The sequence below is a fragment of the Danio rerio genome, chromosome 24 (genome assembly GCF_052040795.2).
Source record: "Danio rerio strain M-AB ecotype USA chromosome 24, GRCz13ab, whole genome shotgun sequence".
Taxonomy (NCBI): Eukaryota; Metazoa; Chordata; class Actinopteri; order Cypriniformes; family Danionidae; genus Danio; species Danio rerio.
Window position 1 is genome coordinate 31,905,544 of NC_141044.1, and position 21,220 is coordinate 31,926,763.

Sequence of the window (21,220 nt, forward strand, 5' to 3'; positions counted from 1 at the left end):
TTATAGCATTTTATAATACTATATACAATTGAAGTCAGAATTATTACAACTGATTATTACAAATGATGTTTAACAGAGCAAGACATTTTCACAGTATTTTGGATAATATTTTTTCTTTTGCAGAAAGTCTTTTTTTTTTTTTTTAAATTTCGGCTAGAATAAAAGCAGTTTTTATTTTTTAAATATTATTACCCTTAAGCTACATATTGTTTTGATAGTCTACAGAACAAACCATCGTTATACAAAGACTTGCATAATCACCCTACACTGCCTAATTAACCTAGTTAAGCCTTTAAATTGCCCTTTTGGCTGAATACTAGTGTATTGAAAAATGTCTAGTAAAATATTATGAAAGAAATCAGTTATTAGAAATAAGTTATTAAAACTATTATGTTTAGAAATATGTTGGAAAATCTTCTCTCTGTTAAACAGAAATTGGGGAAAAAATATACAAGGGGGCTAATATTTCAGGGGGCTAATAATTCTGACTTCAACTGTATACTAATACTAATATATACTAAATTATATTATATATGTAACATAACTTCTAGTTTTAGTTTCAAAATGTATTAGTTTAATTGATTGTGAAAAAAAGAAGTTTATTAGCTCGTCATCACATCTTACTATAATTTTTTTAAATTCCAAACTCCTAAAAAATCCTAAAAAAGGAAGAATGATGATTAATTACTGTACTTCCCTGTTTGATGTCACATCCTACATTTTTGCCCGGTTGAGTCCCACTCACCCTTCCAGTTTGTTGCTGTTGGTTTGTGGTTTCCAGATGAGCTTGGGGAAGGACAGAGAGCCTCTAGCCTGAATCACCCCGTCAGCAGCAGAACTGGCCTATATTTCAGTAATGAGCTTACAGTCCACACTCCCCTGCTAGACTAAACCCTCACAGAGCTTTAAATAATAACTCTGACACACTGGACTTTATCCTTTCCATTGTTCATTCACTTGCTGGACACTTTTAGCCAAAGCCACTCATGTTGTTAGCATCTTACACTTGCAAACTGTAAATATGATGACTATTCTTGTCTCTGAGTGCCATATGAGTCTATAAATTTAAGTGAAAAAAAAGGTTTACTAACAGAAATACTTTTTCGAATTTTATGATGAAATCTTTTAGTTTTAATACTTTAATATATCAAAATATATTTATTGGGTTTAGTTTGAAGTATAGAACAAAATACATTACAAATATATGAATAAATAATAATAAGTAAAAATAAAAAAGCTTATTATGAAATATTAAAACAATAGGAGTCTAACAAATTATTGAAAAGTTGAAATTAATATATAAATAATTTACCTTAATTAAAACTTTATCATTTCAAAACAATAAATAAATAATAACAATGTTATTACATATTTTCATATATTGCATTTCACATTTTTCCAGTGTGGGAAAGTTTGTCATTTGCTGGTTAAACAAATGTGTTAAATTTTGCTAAAATCCAAGACATCTGAATAATATGATAAGACACCAACAAGAGTTTGAAAGCTCAAACATAAAAAAATGTTGCATGGTCCACCTGGTTAAGAAAGTGTTGAAAAGGGGTCCATATTTTATTAAAATCCTGTAATTTTCCTTTAGCAGTGTCTATCAGAGCAAGATTGCTAGTCATTTCTTCAATCTACTGGCCACAGGATCTTTTTTTTTTTCAATTTAAAGCAATAACTTTGCTTGGAGTAAACAAAAATCTAGTAGTTTGCATTTGCTTGTGTTCAGATACAGGTGTACAGGGTATAAATAAAATAAACATAATTTGAGAACCAATTGTACTGTATATTTTCTTCAATTAATTCATGATAAGGATCTCTTTCCAAAATGTTTGGATCTCATTGCATTTACACAACGATAAAAGGTTCCCACTTGTTCATTCCGTTTTGTACAACCATCAGGAATATTGGGTTAAATCTATGCAGTTTAACTGGTGTAATGTAATGTACATTTATATTGCAGTAGTTTACAACTTGTGTTAGTTCTATTATTTTGGGCACAGTTTTAATACTTTAAGTGCTTGCCAAACACAAGTTACTATCATTGTTTAGTTTTCATGGGAAAAAAAGTAAAGTAACAACAATGATAGAAGTAACAGAGTTGACATACAGTGTATCCGGAAAGTATTCATAGCGCTTTAATTTTTCCACATTTTTTTATGTTACAGCCTTGTTCCAAAATTTATGAAATTCATTTATTTCCTCAATATTTTACACACAATAGCCCATAATTTGAATTTGTTGCAAGCTTTAAAAAATAAAAAACCTGAAAAATCACATGTACAGAAGTATTGACAGCCTTTGCCGTGAAGCTTTAAATTGAGCTCAGGTACATTCTGTTTCCTCTGATCATTCTTGAGATGTTTCAGCAGCTTAATTGGAGTTCACGTGTGGTAAATTCAGTTGATTGGACATGATAAGTTCCCAGGGTTGACAGTGCATGTCAAAGCACAAACCAAGCATGAAGACAAAGGAATTGTCTGTAGACCTCCGAGACAGGATTGTCTTGAGGCACAAGGCTGAGGAAGGTTACTGAAAAATTTCTGCTGCTCTGAAAGTTTCAATGAGCACAGTGGCCTCCATCATCCGTAAGTGGAAGATGTTTGGAACCACCAGGACTCTTCCTAGAGCTGGCCGGCCATCTAAGCTGAGTGATCAGGGGAAAAGGGCCTTAGTAAGGGAGGTGATCAATATCCCTATGGTCACTTTGTTTGAGCTCCAGCGTTCTTCTGTTGAGAGAGGAGATCATTACAGAAGGACAACCATCTGTGCAGCAATCCAACCATTCAGGCCTGTATTGTAGAGTGGCCAGACGGAAGCCACTCCCCGCCTGGAATTTGCCAAAAGGCACCTGAAGGACTCTCAGACCATAAGAAACAAAATTCTCTGGTCTGATTAGACTAAAATTGAGCTCTTTGGAGTGAATGCCAGGCGTTACGTTTGGAGAAAACCAGGCACCACTTATCACCAGGCTAATACCATCCCTACAGTGAAGCATGGTGGTGGCAGCATCATGCTGTGGGGATGTTTTTCAGCAGCAGGATCTGGAAGACTAGTCAGGATAGAGGGAAAGATGAATGCAGCAATGTACAGAGACATCCTGAATAAAAAACTGCTTCAGAGTGCTCTTGAACTCAGACTGGGATAACGGGTCATCTTCCAGCAGCTTCACAACAACTCTGTAAATGTCCTTGAGTGGCCCAGCCAGAGCCCATAACTAAATCCTATTGAAAATCTCTGGAGAGATCTAAAAATGGCTGTACACCGTCACTTCCCATCCAACCTGAGAGAGCTTGAGAGGTACTGCAAAAAGGAATGGGCAAAAATTCTTAAAGGCAGGTGTGCCAAGCTTGTGGCAACATATTTTAAAAGACTTGAGGCTGTAATTGCTACCAAAAGTACATCAACAAAGTATTGTGCAAAGGCTGTTTACTTATGTTCATGTGATTTTTTCAGGTATTTTATTTTTAAACAATTTGCAACAATTTCAAAATATTTTTCCACATTGTCATTATGGGGTGTTGTGTGTAGAATTTTGAGGAAATAAATGAATTTTATCCATTTTAGAATAAGGCTATAACATAAAAACATGTGGAAAAACTGAAGCGCTATGAATACTTTCCAGATGCACTGTATAATATAACACTAGTGCTGTTTTCATTTTGTTTAATCATGAAATTTTATTGTGGGGTGGTGTGGAGAGACCCCCGATTAGGATTGTGAAGCGCTTTGGGTGTATGGCCATACATAATAAATGCGCTATATAAATACACATTACATTACACCACTATTAGAGTAAGAACCTTTTAGATGAAAATTTTTCTTGCGATGACAAACATAACTTTCAGTACTTTAGTTCAAATTAGTGAACAGTGATATTATTTCCTGTATCTTACATACATTAGTTTAAAGGCAAAATTGTATTTTTTAATACAATTTTATGTTATAGAATTAGGAAAATTACTATTAGGGCTTTTATAAATAAAATAAAATAATTAAAATGTTAGCGGAAGTAAAATAAAAAATAAATATTTCCTTTACAAAGTAACACATAATTGAAAAAAATGACATTATTTTGACAATAAATCATTTATTGCTGAAAATAGGATATTTTTTTGACCTGTATAACATTGTAATTCTTGACAACGAATAACAGGTTTTTAATATAATTAAAAAGATATAAACAGTATAAAAAAAATAACTTAAAGAGTCCCATATAGAATATAAAACACATTAAAAGCAAGTTATTCAGATTGGGAGATGGAGAGAAAGGCTGATAGGAAGGATGTCTCAGATTTTAGATTGTTTCTACACGCGCGCGCACACACACACACTCATCATCATCATTTCCTGAACCTGGTCCCACAGGATTCATTGTAAATTGTTTTTTTTTGGGGGAAGACCCTGAAGAAAGATTGTTTCTGGAAGTGTTACGTCTCAAAAGACAGGAAGAAATGCACACGCATTTCCCGAATCCTGCTCTGCAACATTAGCTGAAATTGATTTGGATACTTTAGTAATCAATGCAGTAAAGTATAACTAAAACAACCCAAAAAAGTATAAAAACTATGTAGACATTTTAAATAAAACTAATAAAAATGACTAAAAAATGACTTAAACTAAAACGTTAGTAAAATTAAATATGCAAAAAACTATGATTCAATCAATTAATAAAAACTATGTTAGTAAATTAATACTAAACCAATTCTGCAGTAAATCACAGATCACTTTACACTCACAAAATGATGTTTGTTGCTTGCTCAAACTACTTATTTAAAATCAGCTTACACAACACAATTCTTGAGTTTTTTTGGGGGGACAATTATTTTATGTTCAATCCACTTAAATTTGTAAAAACTATTAGGTTAACTTGATTCCTTCATGTTGCCCCAACACAAATTCATTCCATGAAACCCAGCAATTACAGTGTATAACTCAAGAATTTTATCAAAAAGCCACCATTTTGTGACTTAAATTGTAACCATTTTAGATTAGTTTAACTGAAAATGTCCCCTTAAAAACATCCAGCAGATTAAAAAACACTTCAGTGTTCTTGCATGCATTGACATTACTGTTAATGTACTCCATGAACTGTACATCTCTCTGTCTATACGTTTTCCTTGACTAATATAATCTCTATATAAGTCTCATTTCCTCTTCTTTTCTCATTTCCAGCTTCCTCTAGTTCTGGACAGCTACTCTAATGGACTTGACCTGCACTTCTGGGCTCGGCTACTGCCTGATGTCTCTGACAAGCTGAAAGCGGTGCGTAATTGAAGCCCTTCAGGAGTTCAACGGTATTTTTAGCTATCAGGAAATCACGGTTTCCTTTGTTTTGTTTTTTTTACGCAAACATAAGAGATATCATGTGCGTGTCCGTTGAAGCTAATTTCAGCCACTGCTGAGTCCGATTGCCACTTTAAACTGACTGTACTGATTCTGGAAGACTTAGTATATATGATAAAAGAAGGTATAGTGAAAAAAAATGTCCATATTGTTTGCTCCTAAATATTAACAAAAAATTAAAGATGTTTGTTTTTTGGGGGGTGAAAATAGAGGCTTGAAAAAAAACTCTGTCAAGGGGTTTGTGATGATGTTGGATTGAAGTTTTGTTGGCTTTTTGATCAAATTAACATCTACTATACTAAACTTGTGGGCACGTCTCATGTCTTAAGGCTTCCAGCATGCACACAACATCATGACATGTTAATATTAGATTAGATTTAGGTTGTGATGTCAGATAACCAAAATTCAATGTCTAGCCAGCGTTAAAGGACAATGTAGCTTTAAAGATCAATAAAGATGTCAGGTGACGTTGATCTTTGGTTGATTTTAGGTTGTGTTGGTAAGTGACCAAAAGCCAACGTCAAGCCAACATCTTAAACCAATATCATATTGACATCAAGTATTGACATTTATTTGTCAGATATGGCAACCAAAATCACACATCTGATAGACGTCATAATGGTAGACGTCCAAACAATGTTGATATTTGGTTGATTTTTGGTTGAACATTGACGTTGATCTGAAGCTGGGTTCTTATGTCAACCTGATTTTCATTTTCAAACAAAATGCAACGCCCCCCAACGTTGGGGTACAACGTCAATCTAACGTCATGTTGACGTCATGTGCCTGCTGGGCTGATTCATAACACTTCAAGTTGACAGGAACATCTTTAAGATTACCCTTAATGTGGAAATGGGCATTGTCACAGTGTTTCTGCTATTCACTTGAAGCCACTTTCTATTTTGTAAAGCTCAACTATCATTGATAATCAGGGCTTTACATTAACTTTTTTGATCACCAGCCACTGCGGCTAATAGATTTCCAACATTACTAGCCACTTGCCATTTTCACTAGCCACAATTTTGTTGTTTGGAAAATATATTTTATATAAATAAATGTGACTTTGATATGCTAAAATGACTTGATTTAGATGTTGTGTTGTCCCAGATCAGCAGTTACTACACACAAATGGTTGGTTAATCTCATATTAAAGAAATGTTATTGTAAAGGATGATAATTAAACTATATTAACAAAAATAACTGTAAGCAAAAGAAAGCAGGTAAAATACCACGAGTGATAGTGAAAGGATGATCACATGCCTGACTCTGAGACTAATTAAAACGAAAGCAGTGACTGCTGCTGTTGCACAAATATATATATATATATATATATATATATATATATATATATATATATATATATATATATATATATATATATATATATATATATATATATATATATATATACACCATGTATGTATATATGTATATGTATGTATATATATATATTTCAATCTTGAGCTCTTAAAAGCAGCAGGACTGTGGGTACACGAGCATTGTTTTTTTTTTCTAGTTTTTTTCAAAGAGAACCGAACGCAAGTGAACGGAAAAAGCGCAAGTAAACGGGAGCGCGCGCGCTTTAAAGTCGCGCGCATCACATCACCCGTGCGCGCGAGTAATCATCCTCTCATACTGTATTCCCCTCCTTTGTCTCGCGCGAACACAGTTGTTTTCAGTCGTGCTGTTTCTCGATTCTAAGATCACATTTCCACGCATATTGGGCCATCCTTATTGTCGAGTCAAACCCTGCTTTAAGAAAACTACAATGTAAAAATTATTTCCAACCTGCCAAAGTGGCTAGTGGGAGCGGCTGTCTTACCCGCCAAAGCTGAAATCTACCCGCATTTGGCGGGTTGGCGGGTGTTAATGTGAAGCCCTGTTGATAATAAAACCACAGCTCTATTCTTTGCTTTTACCCATTGTGATGAATGGCTGAGTGAGCTTGGGCTGTGTTTTACCGTATTTTTATACCCCTGTGAAACATTTAATGTGCTTAGTCACCAAGGTGTGCTAAAAGAAATGTAAAATATAAATGGAAATATCAAAAATATTTTTCTCATATGCTTAACTTGTATAATTATAAGTTTAACAGAGAGTGTTTTTTTATATGATAGTTTTAATAACTGATTTCTAATAGCTGATTTGTTTCGTCTTCTATTTTCTTTTGTTTCACAAGATAGTATTCAGCTTAAAGTGCCATTTAAAGGCTTAACCAGGTTAATGAGGTTAACTAAGTTAGGCTAATCAATTAGTCAATTACGTATTGGACAACAATGTTTTGTTTTGTTTTTCGTAGCCAATTGAAACTGTGCTGTCTCAATGTTGCAATTGTATATTCTCAGTATCTGGAGTTATATCACCATAAAGCACCATTTGAAGTATTGCATGAGAAATGAGGGGTGGAAATGCCACCTTTTCGGAAATGTATTTGCAAAAATAACACTCAAGCGAGGATGTTTTGGACTTGTGCGGAAAAAACTGAACTGGAATAATGGGAGATGGAAAGACATTTGGAAACACATTCTCCTCAGATGGTGCCTTGTGTATTGTTGGTTACTAGGTTACCAATACTGCAGTGAGCCTCTCGAACAACTTATAACCTCTCTAACAACTAATACACCTAATTCACATTTGGGATTTTTATTTTATTTTATTTGTTCAAACTTCGAAAAGATTTGCTTCACATTAAGATTGAAAAAACTTTTGAGAGAAGAGGTTTTGTTTATATTTTAGCAACAGACCAAAGCGTCAAACAAAAGAACTTGAGAAGTACACTGTAAACGATTTCTTGTTAAATTAACAGTAAGTTACTGGCAACAATTATCCAGTAGCTGCTGTATTTCATAAAACAGTAACATTACTGTAATACTAATTACTTTAGTATTAGATTTACTGTAAAATGTAATACATCATTTTACTGTTTTCTTTTTATACTGTAACACCAATTACAGTAGTAATACACATACTGCAAAACTGAAAACAGTATTTTACTGTACATTTTTACCATGCAGATCTACGGTATTTTAACGTTACTTTCATTATTACTGTATAGTATTTTACAGTTATTAAATGTTATTTTATTGTATTTAACAGTGCTACTTTATAATGAGCAAAAAAAGTTCAAAAATTGCACAAATGTTATTTTAACTGTTCAAGAAATACAAGAAAAATAAAGAATCTGAAACTTAAACTTCACAATAAACGTTTATTGTGTAAACCATACTGAAACAGTAGCAATTATTCAATATAACACAGCAACAGAACACTAATGAAAAATTGATCAGTAAAACCAGTCAACAATTAATGCATCAAAAAGTATTACAATTTTAAAAACAGATGAAAATACTGCTACAAGACACGAAATGATGAAGGCCAAATGATGTTGTGGAAAAGGGACAGTGAAAAAGGGCAGGAGCACTTCTGATGATCCTGCAAAAACGACAAGCAAAATCAATCACTGGAGTAAAAACTAATCACATAGTCTAATCACTAGTCTCATCTTAACTTAATGTCTGACTGTATAGCTTGAATATCTGATTCCATGACCACACTAGCGCTTCCACGAATTTAAGAGGGGTGAACACAGTTAATTCTGACCTTAAGAGGCTACATATTTAAAATAAATAAATAAATAAAATAATTAATTTAACGTGACTAATGTTAATCAAGTACTTTTAGGCTTTTAACATGTGAAAATCTACTTCTAACTTACAGACAAGATTACGTTAGAGAACATGAAAGCCATGGGTGGTTTAAAAAAAAAAATGCTAATGATGAGTTACTGACATTTGGTTCGCATAAAACAAAGTAATCACTAAGCATTCATTTTTGGCAAAATCTGCCGAGAGGTGCAGCGACACGATCAAATGTGTTAAAGTTGAGCAAAGAAATGAAGAGTAGTCAAGCAGTCTATTACATGAAATGTTTGTGATAATATTTTGCGGTCAATTCGTATTACTGTATTTTAATATGCAGTGATGGCATGTCAGTGAGACAAATAAATATTATTACACCTCTCCAGTGACATTTCCTCAAATTAAATCATCATAACGTTACTGTGCACAGCATCAGTAAAACTTTAAGAATAATTTAAATACCAAATTTTAAAACAGTCACTGCTGATTACAAACTAACATTAAAGATAGGCTTACAGAAATCCTTAATGCATGATAATATGAAGATTTATTACTCACTGATGTCGAAGCACTTCGTCAGAGATGTAGACAGGACAGAATATGTGCCATCAAATGAGCTCTTGAGCAGTCTTTGTTAGACATCAAGGTAGTATGATCACCCACACTGAAAAAAAAAAAAAAAATCTGTTATTTTACATGTTTTTTTCCCAGAAGCTAGGGTAATAGAGTCATTTGGTTAAGTGGTTTAAAATAATTTTATTTATTAAATACTTGCTTACCCATATATAGATGTAAAAGTAACCAAAATAAATAATTCATTAAAATGTGTGGGATACTAAGCATGTTTGGTCTACAGAGAGAAGTAAACATTTACTTTAAGCATTGATCCTAATGAATCTATTTCTGAACTACATCCAACCTCACCTCTGAAACAGCATTTTTGAGCATTTAGATCAGGGGTGCTCAACCCTGTTCCTGGAGATCTACCTTTCCGCAGAGCTTACCTGCAACCTTGGTCAAGAACACCTGTCTTTATTTACCAAGTGCTCCTTCAGATACTATTTAGTTTGTTTAGTTGCGTTTGATCAGGGTTGGAGCTAAACTCTGCAGAAAGGTCGATCTCCAGGAACAGGGTTGAGCACCAATGTTTAAGACAATAAAAAATAAGACATCTAGATGATATTATATATTCAATCATTTGTGAAATTTAAATGACTTATATTCAGTATATACATAACATAAAATTAGAATAAGAATAAAAAAATAATACTCTATGCCAAATAAAATACTTCAGATCTAAATAAAGCAGGTGTTTTTACCTAAAGGTTCCTTTCCTCCAGTTAGTTTAGTTGCAGATCCCTCCACATCTGTGCTTTATTTGGTTCTTGACTTAAGAGTAACTGGTGTCACATTCCAGGTCCATCACAATCTGAGCTAGAAAGACAATATGGCAAAAGACAAGACACATATAAATAAGTCTCAGAATAAAATATTTAAAAGGATAGTTTACTTTTCTGCCACCATTACTCCATGTGTTTTAAATCCATTTAAATTTCTGTTGAACACTAAAGCAGATATTTTGAAGAATGTTAGAAACCAGAAACTATTGACATCCATATTTGAACCAAATTTCTTTAAAAAAAAAAATGAGTTTGTGTTCAATGGAACAAAAAAAAAAAATCGAACTATTTTGAAACAAGTGGAGGATGCCAAAGATGCCATTATTTTCATTTTTGGGTGAACTGTCCCTTCAATTCAAGTGTCACGCATTACTCATAAAAACTGATGTATCACTTGAGGAAAACTAAATCAAGTACCTCCTGTGAGCAAGCAGAATCATTATGCCATTGTATTCAGCCAACTGACCCAGCCGAGGCTCGAACCAGCAACCTTCTTGCTGTGAGGTGACAGCACTACCTACTGTGCCACTGCGTCGCTACTGGAAGAAGAAGAAAAAGAGGTTGTACATGAAACTCCTCACAACAAATCTGTGAGCAACTTGACATTTCAAAATCTAATAAAAATAAGGAAGACATCAACATTACCTTGAATAATCAAGTGAGGAGTGATTGGTAGCATCAGTTTTTCAGCATCAATTGCTAAAGGTGCAAAAAAGATAAATATAATAAGAGTAAAATAAGACTTAACATTTAATAATCTAAATCTATGGTACAACCATACAAATCTGTATGGGGTTCAAATAAATTTGTATACAAATCATTCCCTACACCTGAACACCAAAAATAAAATGTACAATTAATGACACAATAACGTTATACAATAAGCTCATTAACCAGTGAGAAATAGACATTTAATATGAATTATGTTAATATTAACGTTAGCTTAAAAGACATCAACTGAATTTTATTATCAGCTCAATTTAATAAAACAGTTAGACTTTCATTGTGAGTTTAGTTTGAATAACTAACTTACAGTTTACAAATTTAACCATAATGATAACTTAGTCATAATGACCACATGAAGACCAGAGCTTACCTTAACGTTAAACGTTTAACTTTTCATGGTGACTTTGCCTTCATCTCAGTGTTGTGCTGAAATAGAGAATTCATTAATGCAGTTAACCCCAAGTAAAAGTTACGTTTTTTTTCAGGTAACTTAACGTTACTATGGTCAAAAACTCACTCAAGATAAACTCACTGTAATTACCTTATCTAATACCTCGCAAACACTACAAACACGGTCTGGCGTCGAATAACGTGACATAAGTACCTAACTTACAGTACAACTAAAGTAACTTGGTTAATTATTTTAAATTACACCCACACTACACGTAAATATACACAAAACAATCCTTTAACGAACAGAATTTAACTTTTAAACACTTACCGAGGATTAATTCACTGGAAGAAAAGGCGACAGGTGGATTTCAAATTAGGAGAGCCGTTGCTTGCCTGGTGAAGGTCGAATCGAGTCGGCTCGGCTTTATGAATCGGCTCCTTAGAACAGTAAAGAGTCGAATCCGCCTAAAACCGATTCCTTTTTGTATATTATTGTAAGACACAACAGTCATTACTATTTCGTTATACTGCTCGGCCACACACATTTATACACATAATGTGCTTGTAAACACGTGTGATAAAATAATTCCCGAGCAAACGGTTCAATCCGATTCGGTGTCGTTTGTGTGCTGAACCGAACCAGTGCAAACGTGATATTGATAAAATAGTAATATTGTTTTTTTCTTCTCACTTTACCAGCGAAAATATTACATATATCTGACTTTAACAATAAGAATAAGGTTCGCTTGAAGTGTTTTGAGAATTAATATTTTTTTCTCCCAGAGTTCATTTCACACCAACAAGCAAATATAACGTAATGGCGGATGAGAAAAGCCAGATCATATCATAAATATTGCGTTTAATATGTCACGAAATGAAGTTTTAACTGTTTTTCATGCGAGAATGTAGCTCTTCCAAACTCAAATCTGTGGTTTGTTTTTAGATATCATGTTTAATTTTAAGTGTGCTTTGCCGATAGGGGAGATTCTGACCTCCAGGGGATGACGGCGCTCCATCACTATGTATCCGGCAAACCTCATGCTTTAATCGGCCTAGACATTATTGAGACATCCCCTGTCTTCGATGACTAGATAATAAATGTGTTATGAAATAAAGTTTTAACCGTTTTTCATGCGAGAATGTAGTTGTTTTAAACTCAATTCTGTGGTTTATTTATTAAGATTTTTTAAAATGTTGTTTTGAAAATGCGGAGAAATGTGACCTCTACGGTGGCCCATGGGTGCCCAATATTCTTGAATCCGTCTAAAGCAGGTTGGTCACTCTGACATTTAAGCTGACTTTAAAATCATTTTGTGTGTTTAACAGTCTTTGGTTACGTGAATCAATTTATTTTTGTTCCAATTTACGTTTTGGTTTAGCACAAAGTTATGTTTATTAAATATTATTTAATATTTCCATGTTGCCTTATAAAGTGCACCCAAAAATGGAAAACCAGGGGACAGTTTAATGCACTGAACAGTCTGAAGAAACTGGTTAGGTTATTTACTTCACAAAATTATTTGTCTAAAAATAAATAAACATAATAATCATAATATATAGTGTGTGTGGAGTTGTTCTTGGTCATTTGCAGTACTGTATTTAGATGCACAGTAACTGATTTTTCCCCAAAATTCATTATAAAATCTACAGTAACATACTGTTAACCATGTTCACAGTATAGAAAAGTTGAAAATACATTATTATACTGTGAAAACAACAATATATACAGTAACACACTGTGCACAGCTTATACAGTAAAAAACTGTTGAGAAATGCAGTATAATACTGTGAAAACAACAGAAATCGTTTACAGTGTAAGTCTTCCAAAACTAGTTGTCCACATTGCTTACAGTTTGAAAGGGTTTACAAAAAGCCTCTACTTTCATTCAAAAACAAACTCAAGCTTCGTCTATATAATTCTATTCATATTTTGAGCAAAAGATCTTAATGTTGAACCATAAACACTTTATTTTTACAGTCTTCTCTGCTCATGTTTATATGGTTAATGTACAGGTGAGGGTGTTTTGTGTAGGATGTGCATCGCAGACAGTAAATGTCAGTGTTTGTCTTGTGAAATGGTGTCAGTGTGTTTCTGCACTGAGGGTCTTCCTGTGGGGTGAGTTTTTTTAGTCTGTCGCCCGGATGAGAGACTCGACGCCAGTTACTCATTTTCCGAATTCCTTTTCCATCATTCTCCTTGTGCCGCTGGGACAGATGTGCCAAGACTAATGTGATGAAAAACTCCACATGTCACATGTCTCTAAAATAATGTGTTTTTTAAGCCACTAATAAGTCAGGTTTATTTATTTAAAATGGTTTATTTTTAGATATTTTTTTCATGTACATTTTTCAGGATTCCATTTTTTTAATTTGTAATGATTATAAAATGTTATAGTAATAAAACGGCTGATTCTTTTAACTGAAATAATAAAAATTTCTAACAATTTATTGAGAGTTTCTAAAGATAATTACTATGTATCCCATGATAAACTTTTTTCTCAAAATAATATAATATAATATAATATAATATAATATATTATAATATAATATAATATAATATAATATAATATAATATAATATAATATAATATAATATAATATAATATAATAATTTCCCAGAGATGGGTTGCGGCTGGAAGGGCATCCGCTGCGAAATCGTGCTGGATAAGTTGGCGGTTCATTCTGCTGTGGCGACCTGAGATTAATAAAGGGACTAAGCCGAAAAGAAAATGAACGAATGAATGAATGAATGAATAAATGAATTAATTATTATTATTATTATTATTATTATTATTATTATTATTATTATTATTTTTATTATTATCATTCCTGTTAAAATCTAAAATGTGAAAAAATAAAGGCGTTATTGGTAAATTATTGACAACTGATACTGTTTCTATGACTTTCATGAGAAAAATCTACTCTAGAAAAATAGTTTTTTGGTTAACTGAACTTTTATTTTGACAAGTTGTGTTCATTCTATGCACAATATATTTAAATGTAATATAGTAGTCAAATATAGTGGTTTAATAGTCCACTTTATGATTTGATTAGGTGTACAGCTGATTAATGGCTTCAGAATGTTATAATTCATTCAGAATGTTATAATACATTCCACATTATACAGCTAATTATTTTTTATAACTGTATTCCATAATTTTAGCCTCATTTTCTGCATCCCAGAAATCACAGGGCCCTACCTTGTGTGCAGGAAAAATAGTCAATGTGCATCAGTTGCTGGTGGAGAGACTGCTGTTATCAGACACTGTGTTTTCTCTCTCTCTTCACCTGCTGTTGTATTTGTGCACTCCAGAGGCTCAGATTATCTGTCCGCTATCTGCAAGCTTTCATGTGTTTTAGTTCGGAGGATAATAGAGCTTCCCACCCGGAGGGATTTTAGTTTCGGTGCCAAGAAGTTTGCTTTGCCTTTTGACTGGAAATTTGATTGGAAATTCATTTTCCTCTATAAATAACATCAGGAGCATTTTTGGTGAAGCTAAAAGTGAACTCTTATCGCTTTATCAGCTGTAAGTCATTCTGTCTGGACTAAATTGTCCATACTGTTGGTGTGTGAATGTGAGTTTATGGGTGTTACTCAGTGATGGGTTGTAGCTAGAAAGGCATCTGCTGCGTAAAACAAATGCTGGATAAGTTGGCGGTTCATTCCACTGTGGCGACCCCAGATTGATAAAGGAACTAAGCAGAGAATGAATAAATAAATTTATAATGGCTTTATGACAAACATGCTTATGACAGAAGTTTTGTTGTCTTGGTTATGTCAAGTTGTCAAGACAAAGACTAAAACAGGTTGTGATGTATTTATGTCAAACTGTAATAACAAATAATGTAATCTTTGCTTATGAACACCCCTTCAAGTAAATTGTTACCAAATAAACATTTATGTTGTAAACAAATTCGTTCAGTTAACTAGCAAAACAAACACAATTAGGTTTATTAACTGAAACTTGGTAACTTAGCAATTCATAAAATGCAAGTCAATTGCTATCAGTACCTTAAGAGTGTAAAAAGCCAATGCAAAATAAAACACTGTGAGATGCATTGCATTAAGGGAAGTGAAGCAGTCAGTTTGTCCAAGAAACATTATTTTGTTTCAAATGTTTTTAAAGTGTTGTGATAATAATTTTAGTTTAATTAAAGTGTTCATTTCAACTCTTTTTTTATTTTTATCAACAGCTCTTTAACAGACCGAGCTCTAAAGACCTGCTGCAGTTGGTTTCTCCACTTTTTCAATCCTATGAAGGCCCGTCTTTCAGCCAGCTCATGTCTGCCACTTCCAGCTTATTCTGCGGATATACGGAAGGGGCCTTTTCCAGGGTCACCTCCTTTAACTGGTACGAGGATAACAACTACAAAGCCTTTCTGGGCATTAACAGCACAAGAGGAGAGGGGAAGTACATCTATGATCACGCGGCCAGTGAGTAAACTACTGTGACTTCCACTAATATTGACATCCTTGATACATACAGTTGAAGTCAGAATTATTAATCCTTCTGAATTATTAGCATTTTTCAACACATTTCCACACATAATAGTTTTAATAACTCATTTCTAATAACTGATTTATTTTATCTTTGCCATGATGACAGTACATCAAATTTTACTAGATTTTTTTTAAAAGATACTAGTATTCAGCTTAAACTGATATTTAAAGGCTTAACTAGGTTAATTAGGCAAGTCATTAAGTAACAGTGTTCTGTGGACAATTGAAAAATTATAATGCTTAAGGGGGTTAATAATATTATTTACCTTATTATTTTTTTAAACTGCATTTATTCTTGCTGAAATAAAACAAATAAATAAAAAATTTATACAAATATTATAGGAAATACTGTGAAAAAACTCTTGCTCTCATAAACACAATTTGGAAATTTATTGGAAAAATTTCCAATAAAAAAAACAATTTGGAAAAATTAATTATTTTGACTTCAACTCTATAAAACTGCTGTAAAAATTTCTTCATTGTTTAAACTGTCCACCCAAAAATGAGAATTCTGATATTAATTAATTAAATTCCAATCCACTGAGACCTTTGTATGTCATAAATTAAGATATTTTAGATGAAACCCCGGAGCTCTCTGATCCTCCATAGAAAGCAATGGTGCAGAGACATTTAACGTCTAGAGCAGGTGCCAAAAACCTTGTCAAAATTCCATGTGACATCAGTGGTTAAATTGTAATCATGCAAAGCTCCAAGAACAGTTTTGTGGCAAGAAACACTGTAAAAACAACTTTGTTTATCTACGTCAGATTAAGGTGGGTGTTTACGACAGGCAGTTTGGTGCTTGAGTGTTTACTCTAAAGGCTGATTTATACTTTTGCGTCAAGCACAAGCGTATGGTCCAGTGCAGCCTTTACTTGGTCGCATAGCCTTCACCGTGGCTGATGCACACCTCTCAAAAAATGTAACTACACGTTGCATTAATTAATCAATGAATTAAACAAAAAGCATGGAGTCTCATAAACTGATTTATTTTCACTACCTTTCTGGACCTTTGAAGTGCTAGTGACAGAAACCTCAGACACAGACACTAAAAATATAGTATAGTATCATAGTAATGTATATATATATACATATATATATATATGTTACTATATATATAAAACATATATATGTTTTATATATTTACATTTGTGCAGTGTTGCCAACTATTTTAAACGAAAAGGGGATAAGCTCTGCCCAAAAAAGTTACTAAATGTTGCTAGATTACATCATACGTCATCATCTCAAACTGTTTTTGTTTGTTTAACAGCCTATGGTTAATAAAGGGGTATTTATATTTTCACTGCACTTTATGTGTGCATGACAATTTAACTAAACAGTTTATCTAAGGGGGGTGGCATCACCTGCAGCGCGTTGAGAAGATTAGGAATGTTACTGTATGCACACATGACTCAAATCTCCAGGAACACAAAAAAAAAAAAAAAAAAAATTATTTTTGAAGTTTATTCTCACTGATATTTCAGTTTTTTTTTTACACAAATGCGTGATTAGAAACAGGAGATTGTTTAACCCTGAACTTCTGTTTCATTAGGGTGTAAATATAAGGTTGAACACAGACTAAAATAACTCAGTCATTCATCACAATTGGTAAAAACAAATAACAGAGCTGGGTTTTTTGTTAGTTTTTTGAAGCAAAAGGTAATTAAGCTTCACATAATGGAGAAGTGGCTTCGAGAAAATAGCAGAATGCCCATTCCCACCATCAAGGCAATAAGTTGACATTCTAGTCAACTAGAAGTGCTGTAAATCAGCGGGAAAAAGATTTCTGTCTGTGTTTATCTCTGGTATGAGGATGGTTTGAGTAGCCAAAGAATCTCCTGGAATCACAGCTTTAGAATTGCAGTGCTTAGTTGAGGTCAAAAAGTCTCCAAACATAAAAATCAAAATTAAAAGAGTTTCAAACAAAAAAACAAACTCAGTCATTTTCAGTTTTTTTAGTTAATATTTAGAGCAAAAGACCAAAAGGTTCAACAATAAAAACGCTCTAATTCCACACAGATGAATGGTACTGGTGTGATTGTTTGTGTTTCTGCTGTTTCTTTCAGCTCCATTCTGTAATGACCTCATGAAGGATTTGGAGTCCAATCCGGTCACAAGGATTGTGTGGCGTTCGGTCAAGCCTTTCCTGATGGGCAAAATCCTGTACGCTCCCGATTCCCCCGCTGCCAGACAGATCATTAAAAACGTAAGAGAGAAAAGCTCTTCTTTTGACTACACACACCTGGAACAACAGCGTAATGATGCAACGGCTAATCTCGCTCCGGGCCTGTCAGATAAATCAGTGTATAGCTGCTGAAGTGTCAGCAGGTTTGCTCGAGGGGGAAATGACGCAGGACTGGCGGGTTCCCATAGAGGCTACGTGTGTTTAAGAGCACATGAGAGCCAGCAGACTGCCTTTAGCTCATTCATATTGTTATGCAAGCAGGAATGCAGGCTTTTTTGTGGCTGGGTGCTTTGTGAATAAATTTACGCATTTAACCGCATGATCTTAGCATTTATATTACTCAAACAACTGAACATCCCTTATTTTCATATCCCAATGTTGACACGTATGTTATCAGGCTTGACGGGTTGTCTCTACTACCAAATGGTACTTAATCGGTGGTAGGTGTGGTGTACGAGAAAGTTGCAGTCGACATTATTTTTGCTTGAAGTTCACACATCCTATAAGAAGCACTTCTTACTAAACAAAGGCTTTAATATAATAAATACTTATGTATAAATAAATGTTAATTACTAGCCTTTATATGAACAGGGTTTGATTATAGCTGCAGATCAGTGATAATGTGAAATAGCCCACTGTAACGTCTGTAATTATATAAAATTTAAAAAAATAATAAATAAAGAGACTACTAAATAATTAATAATAAATAAAGCGTACCGACCCGTACTGGGATGCGTTTCCCAAAACCATCGTTAGCCAACTAAGGTTGCAAGTTCCGTCTATAATAGTATTATATATTAGTTATAATATACTATTAGTTATAATAGTTATAACAATTTCTCAAAAAATATCTCTCACATTATTCTGCTATTAAACAGAAACAAATTTGATAATCCTGACTTATCTAAAAGGAAAAAGTCTAGTCACATTGACATCTGACTTATTTTAAATGGTTATGTGCCTTTTATACAGTGTATGTAAACTTCTGGTTTCAACTGTAAATGCTATGTGGCCTTAATTTGTAAGTATAAATGGCCTATTTCAAAAGCATTAAAATGTTCAACAAGTAAATGATCCAAAATCATAGTAATATTTGTAATATCAGTATTTAACACAAAATGACGTTTTACACACATATAATCTCTTTCTGTGCTACATTCCATCATTTACAGTACAAAACACTACTGTATATTTATTTCAGATTTAGTCCCACTCCATGAAGAGTTTTGATCAAGGCCACAATATACTGTAAAAATAGTAATGACATAAATTCAAGACAACAGTTTAATAAGTTAACCAGGTTTTAACTAAAGTTTAATTTAAGATTTCTAATCAGTTTTATTGATGTAAGTTGAGATGACTAGAAAAATTCATTTGATTCAACAAAAAATATTAAGGCAGCAACATTTTTTTTTACTGTGTGATGATTGCACCTACAGCTTTTCAGGATATTTTAACCACTAAGCCACACTGTTGTCTCTCTCATGTGCTTCAGCTTTTTGGAAATCTTTTCTTTGGGAAAGAGTGGAAGGGTGCTAGAGAAAGGGAAGGAGGGCGGCGAGGGCTTGAGTGGTCTGTGGGACAGGCTGAGGTGTGGACATGCTTGCCCTGGGCAATGGGCCATGGCTCTGCTCCCATCAGATCAGCTCTACAGGGCTTCAGTTTCTCTATTTATGCAGCAGGGCTTTCTGTGGGACTCTGTAAACTGCTCCTGGTGGGAATGTAGCCATTCTGTGGTCAAACTTGAAGCAGACGACCAGTTGCCACAGCCTGAGTGTATCGCTCTGACTATGACATTGAATGCTGAAGAAACAGATTCCCATATTTTCTTTAAGCAGGACGTGCAGTTGAGAGGAAAGAAGGAAACAAACCATACATGCCAAATTAATAGTAATTAACTACATTTTTTAACTACAGTTGAAGGTGAAATCATTAGTCCTGTAATTCTTTTCAAATATTTCTCAGGTGCTGATAAATGGAGAGATTTTTTTCAACACATTTTTAAGCAATAGTTTTAATTACTAATTTAATATTTTTTTAAACTGTGTTTTTATTAAAGTTTTTATAAACATAGTATACAAATAACATTTACTAAGAATGTTTACAATCACAAAAAAGAAACAAATAAATAGAAAATAATCACTGATAGAAATTATAATAATAGATAAATAATAGTGGTAGCTTAAAATAAACAAACAAATAAATAAATAAATAAATAAATAAGTAAATAAGTAAATAAATAAATAAATAAATAAATAAATAAATAAATAAATAAATAAATAAATAAATAAATAAATAAATAAATAAATAAATAAATATAAAGTAATGAGGGGGAACAACAAAAGTTGAAAAATAAATAAATTCCATAAATAAATAAAGGCAATAACTACAACAAAGCTAAAGCCCCTGACAGCCTTTCAAAGGTCAAAAGGTTGTTTTAATTAATGCCGGTCTGTTGAAAAAAGTCTGATCTCAACTGCAAACCTGTAGTAATTTTCTCAAATACATTTATTTATATATATATATATATATATATATATATATATATATATATATATATATATATATATATATATATATATATATATATATATATATTTAATATATATATATATATATATATATATATATATATATATATATATATATATATATTTGTTTCAGCATTTATGTCCATTCTTTCAAGTTCATTCAAGTTGGCAGGTCTTCATCCAGGTCACTGTAATTATCTTCCTAGTCGTTATTAATAATATATGTAGTGCAAATAGGTGAGACTTTCTGAATTGATCAGCTCCCTGTTACTCTACTGCCAATAAAGTTGTATTTTTGGACATTCCTAAAATATGTGAGCATTGTCCCGCGCTACTTCTTAATTACTAATTTATAATAACTAATTTCTTTTGTCTTTGCCATGATAAAGGTACAGACTATTTTACTAGTTATGTTAAGACAAGTTAATGTAGGCTAATTTAGGCAAGTCAACGGATTTTTCTGCAGCCAACTGATTTTTTTTTCTCTTAGGTTAAGGC

At 33.0% G+C, this 21,220-nt stretch overlaps 1 protein-coding gene and 1 long non-coding RNA gene across 6 annotated transcripts in view; one reads left to right on the forward strand and one right to left on the reverse strand.

The window, feature by feature from the left end:
* abca4a (ATP binding cassette subfamily A member 4a) overlaps positions 1 to 21,220 on the forward strand; it is an 88,940-nt gene that overhangs the window by 16,020 nt on the left and 51,700 nt on the right. For all 4 annotated transcript variants that reach the window (XM_087308933.1, XM_087308934.1, XM_087308935.1 and 1 more), the window contains 3 exon segments: positions 5,179 to 5,268; positions 15,700 to 15,940; positions 18,073 to 18,212. In XM_087308933.1, coding sequence (XP_087165059.1) covers positions 5,179 to 5,268; positions 15,700 to 15,940; positions 18,073 to 18,212 — 471 coding nt within the window.
* On the reverse strand, positions 8,538 to 13,323 carry LOC147838071 (uncharacterized). Of its 2 annotated transcripts, none has more exons than XR_015525074.1 (7): positions 11,835 to 13,323; positions 11,484 to 11,539; positions 11,033 to 11,086; positions 10,805 to 10,926; positions 10,307 to 10,421; positions 9,546 to 9,651; positions 8,538 to 8,781 (listed from the first exon to the last, which is right to left on the reverse strand). It is a non-coding gene; the product is annotated as an uncharacterized LOC147838071 (long non-coding RNA). The 2 variants fall into 2 exon arrangements; XR_015525075.1 differs by having other exon boundaries at positions 10,805 to 10,923; positions 11,835 to 11,972.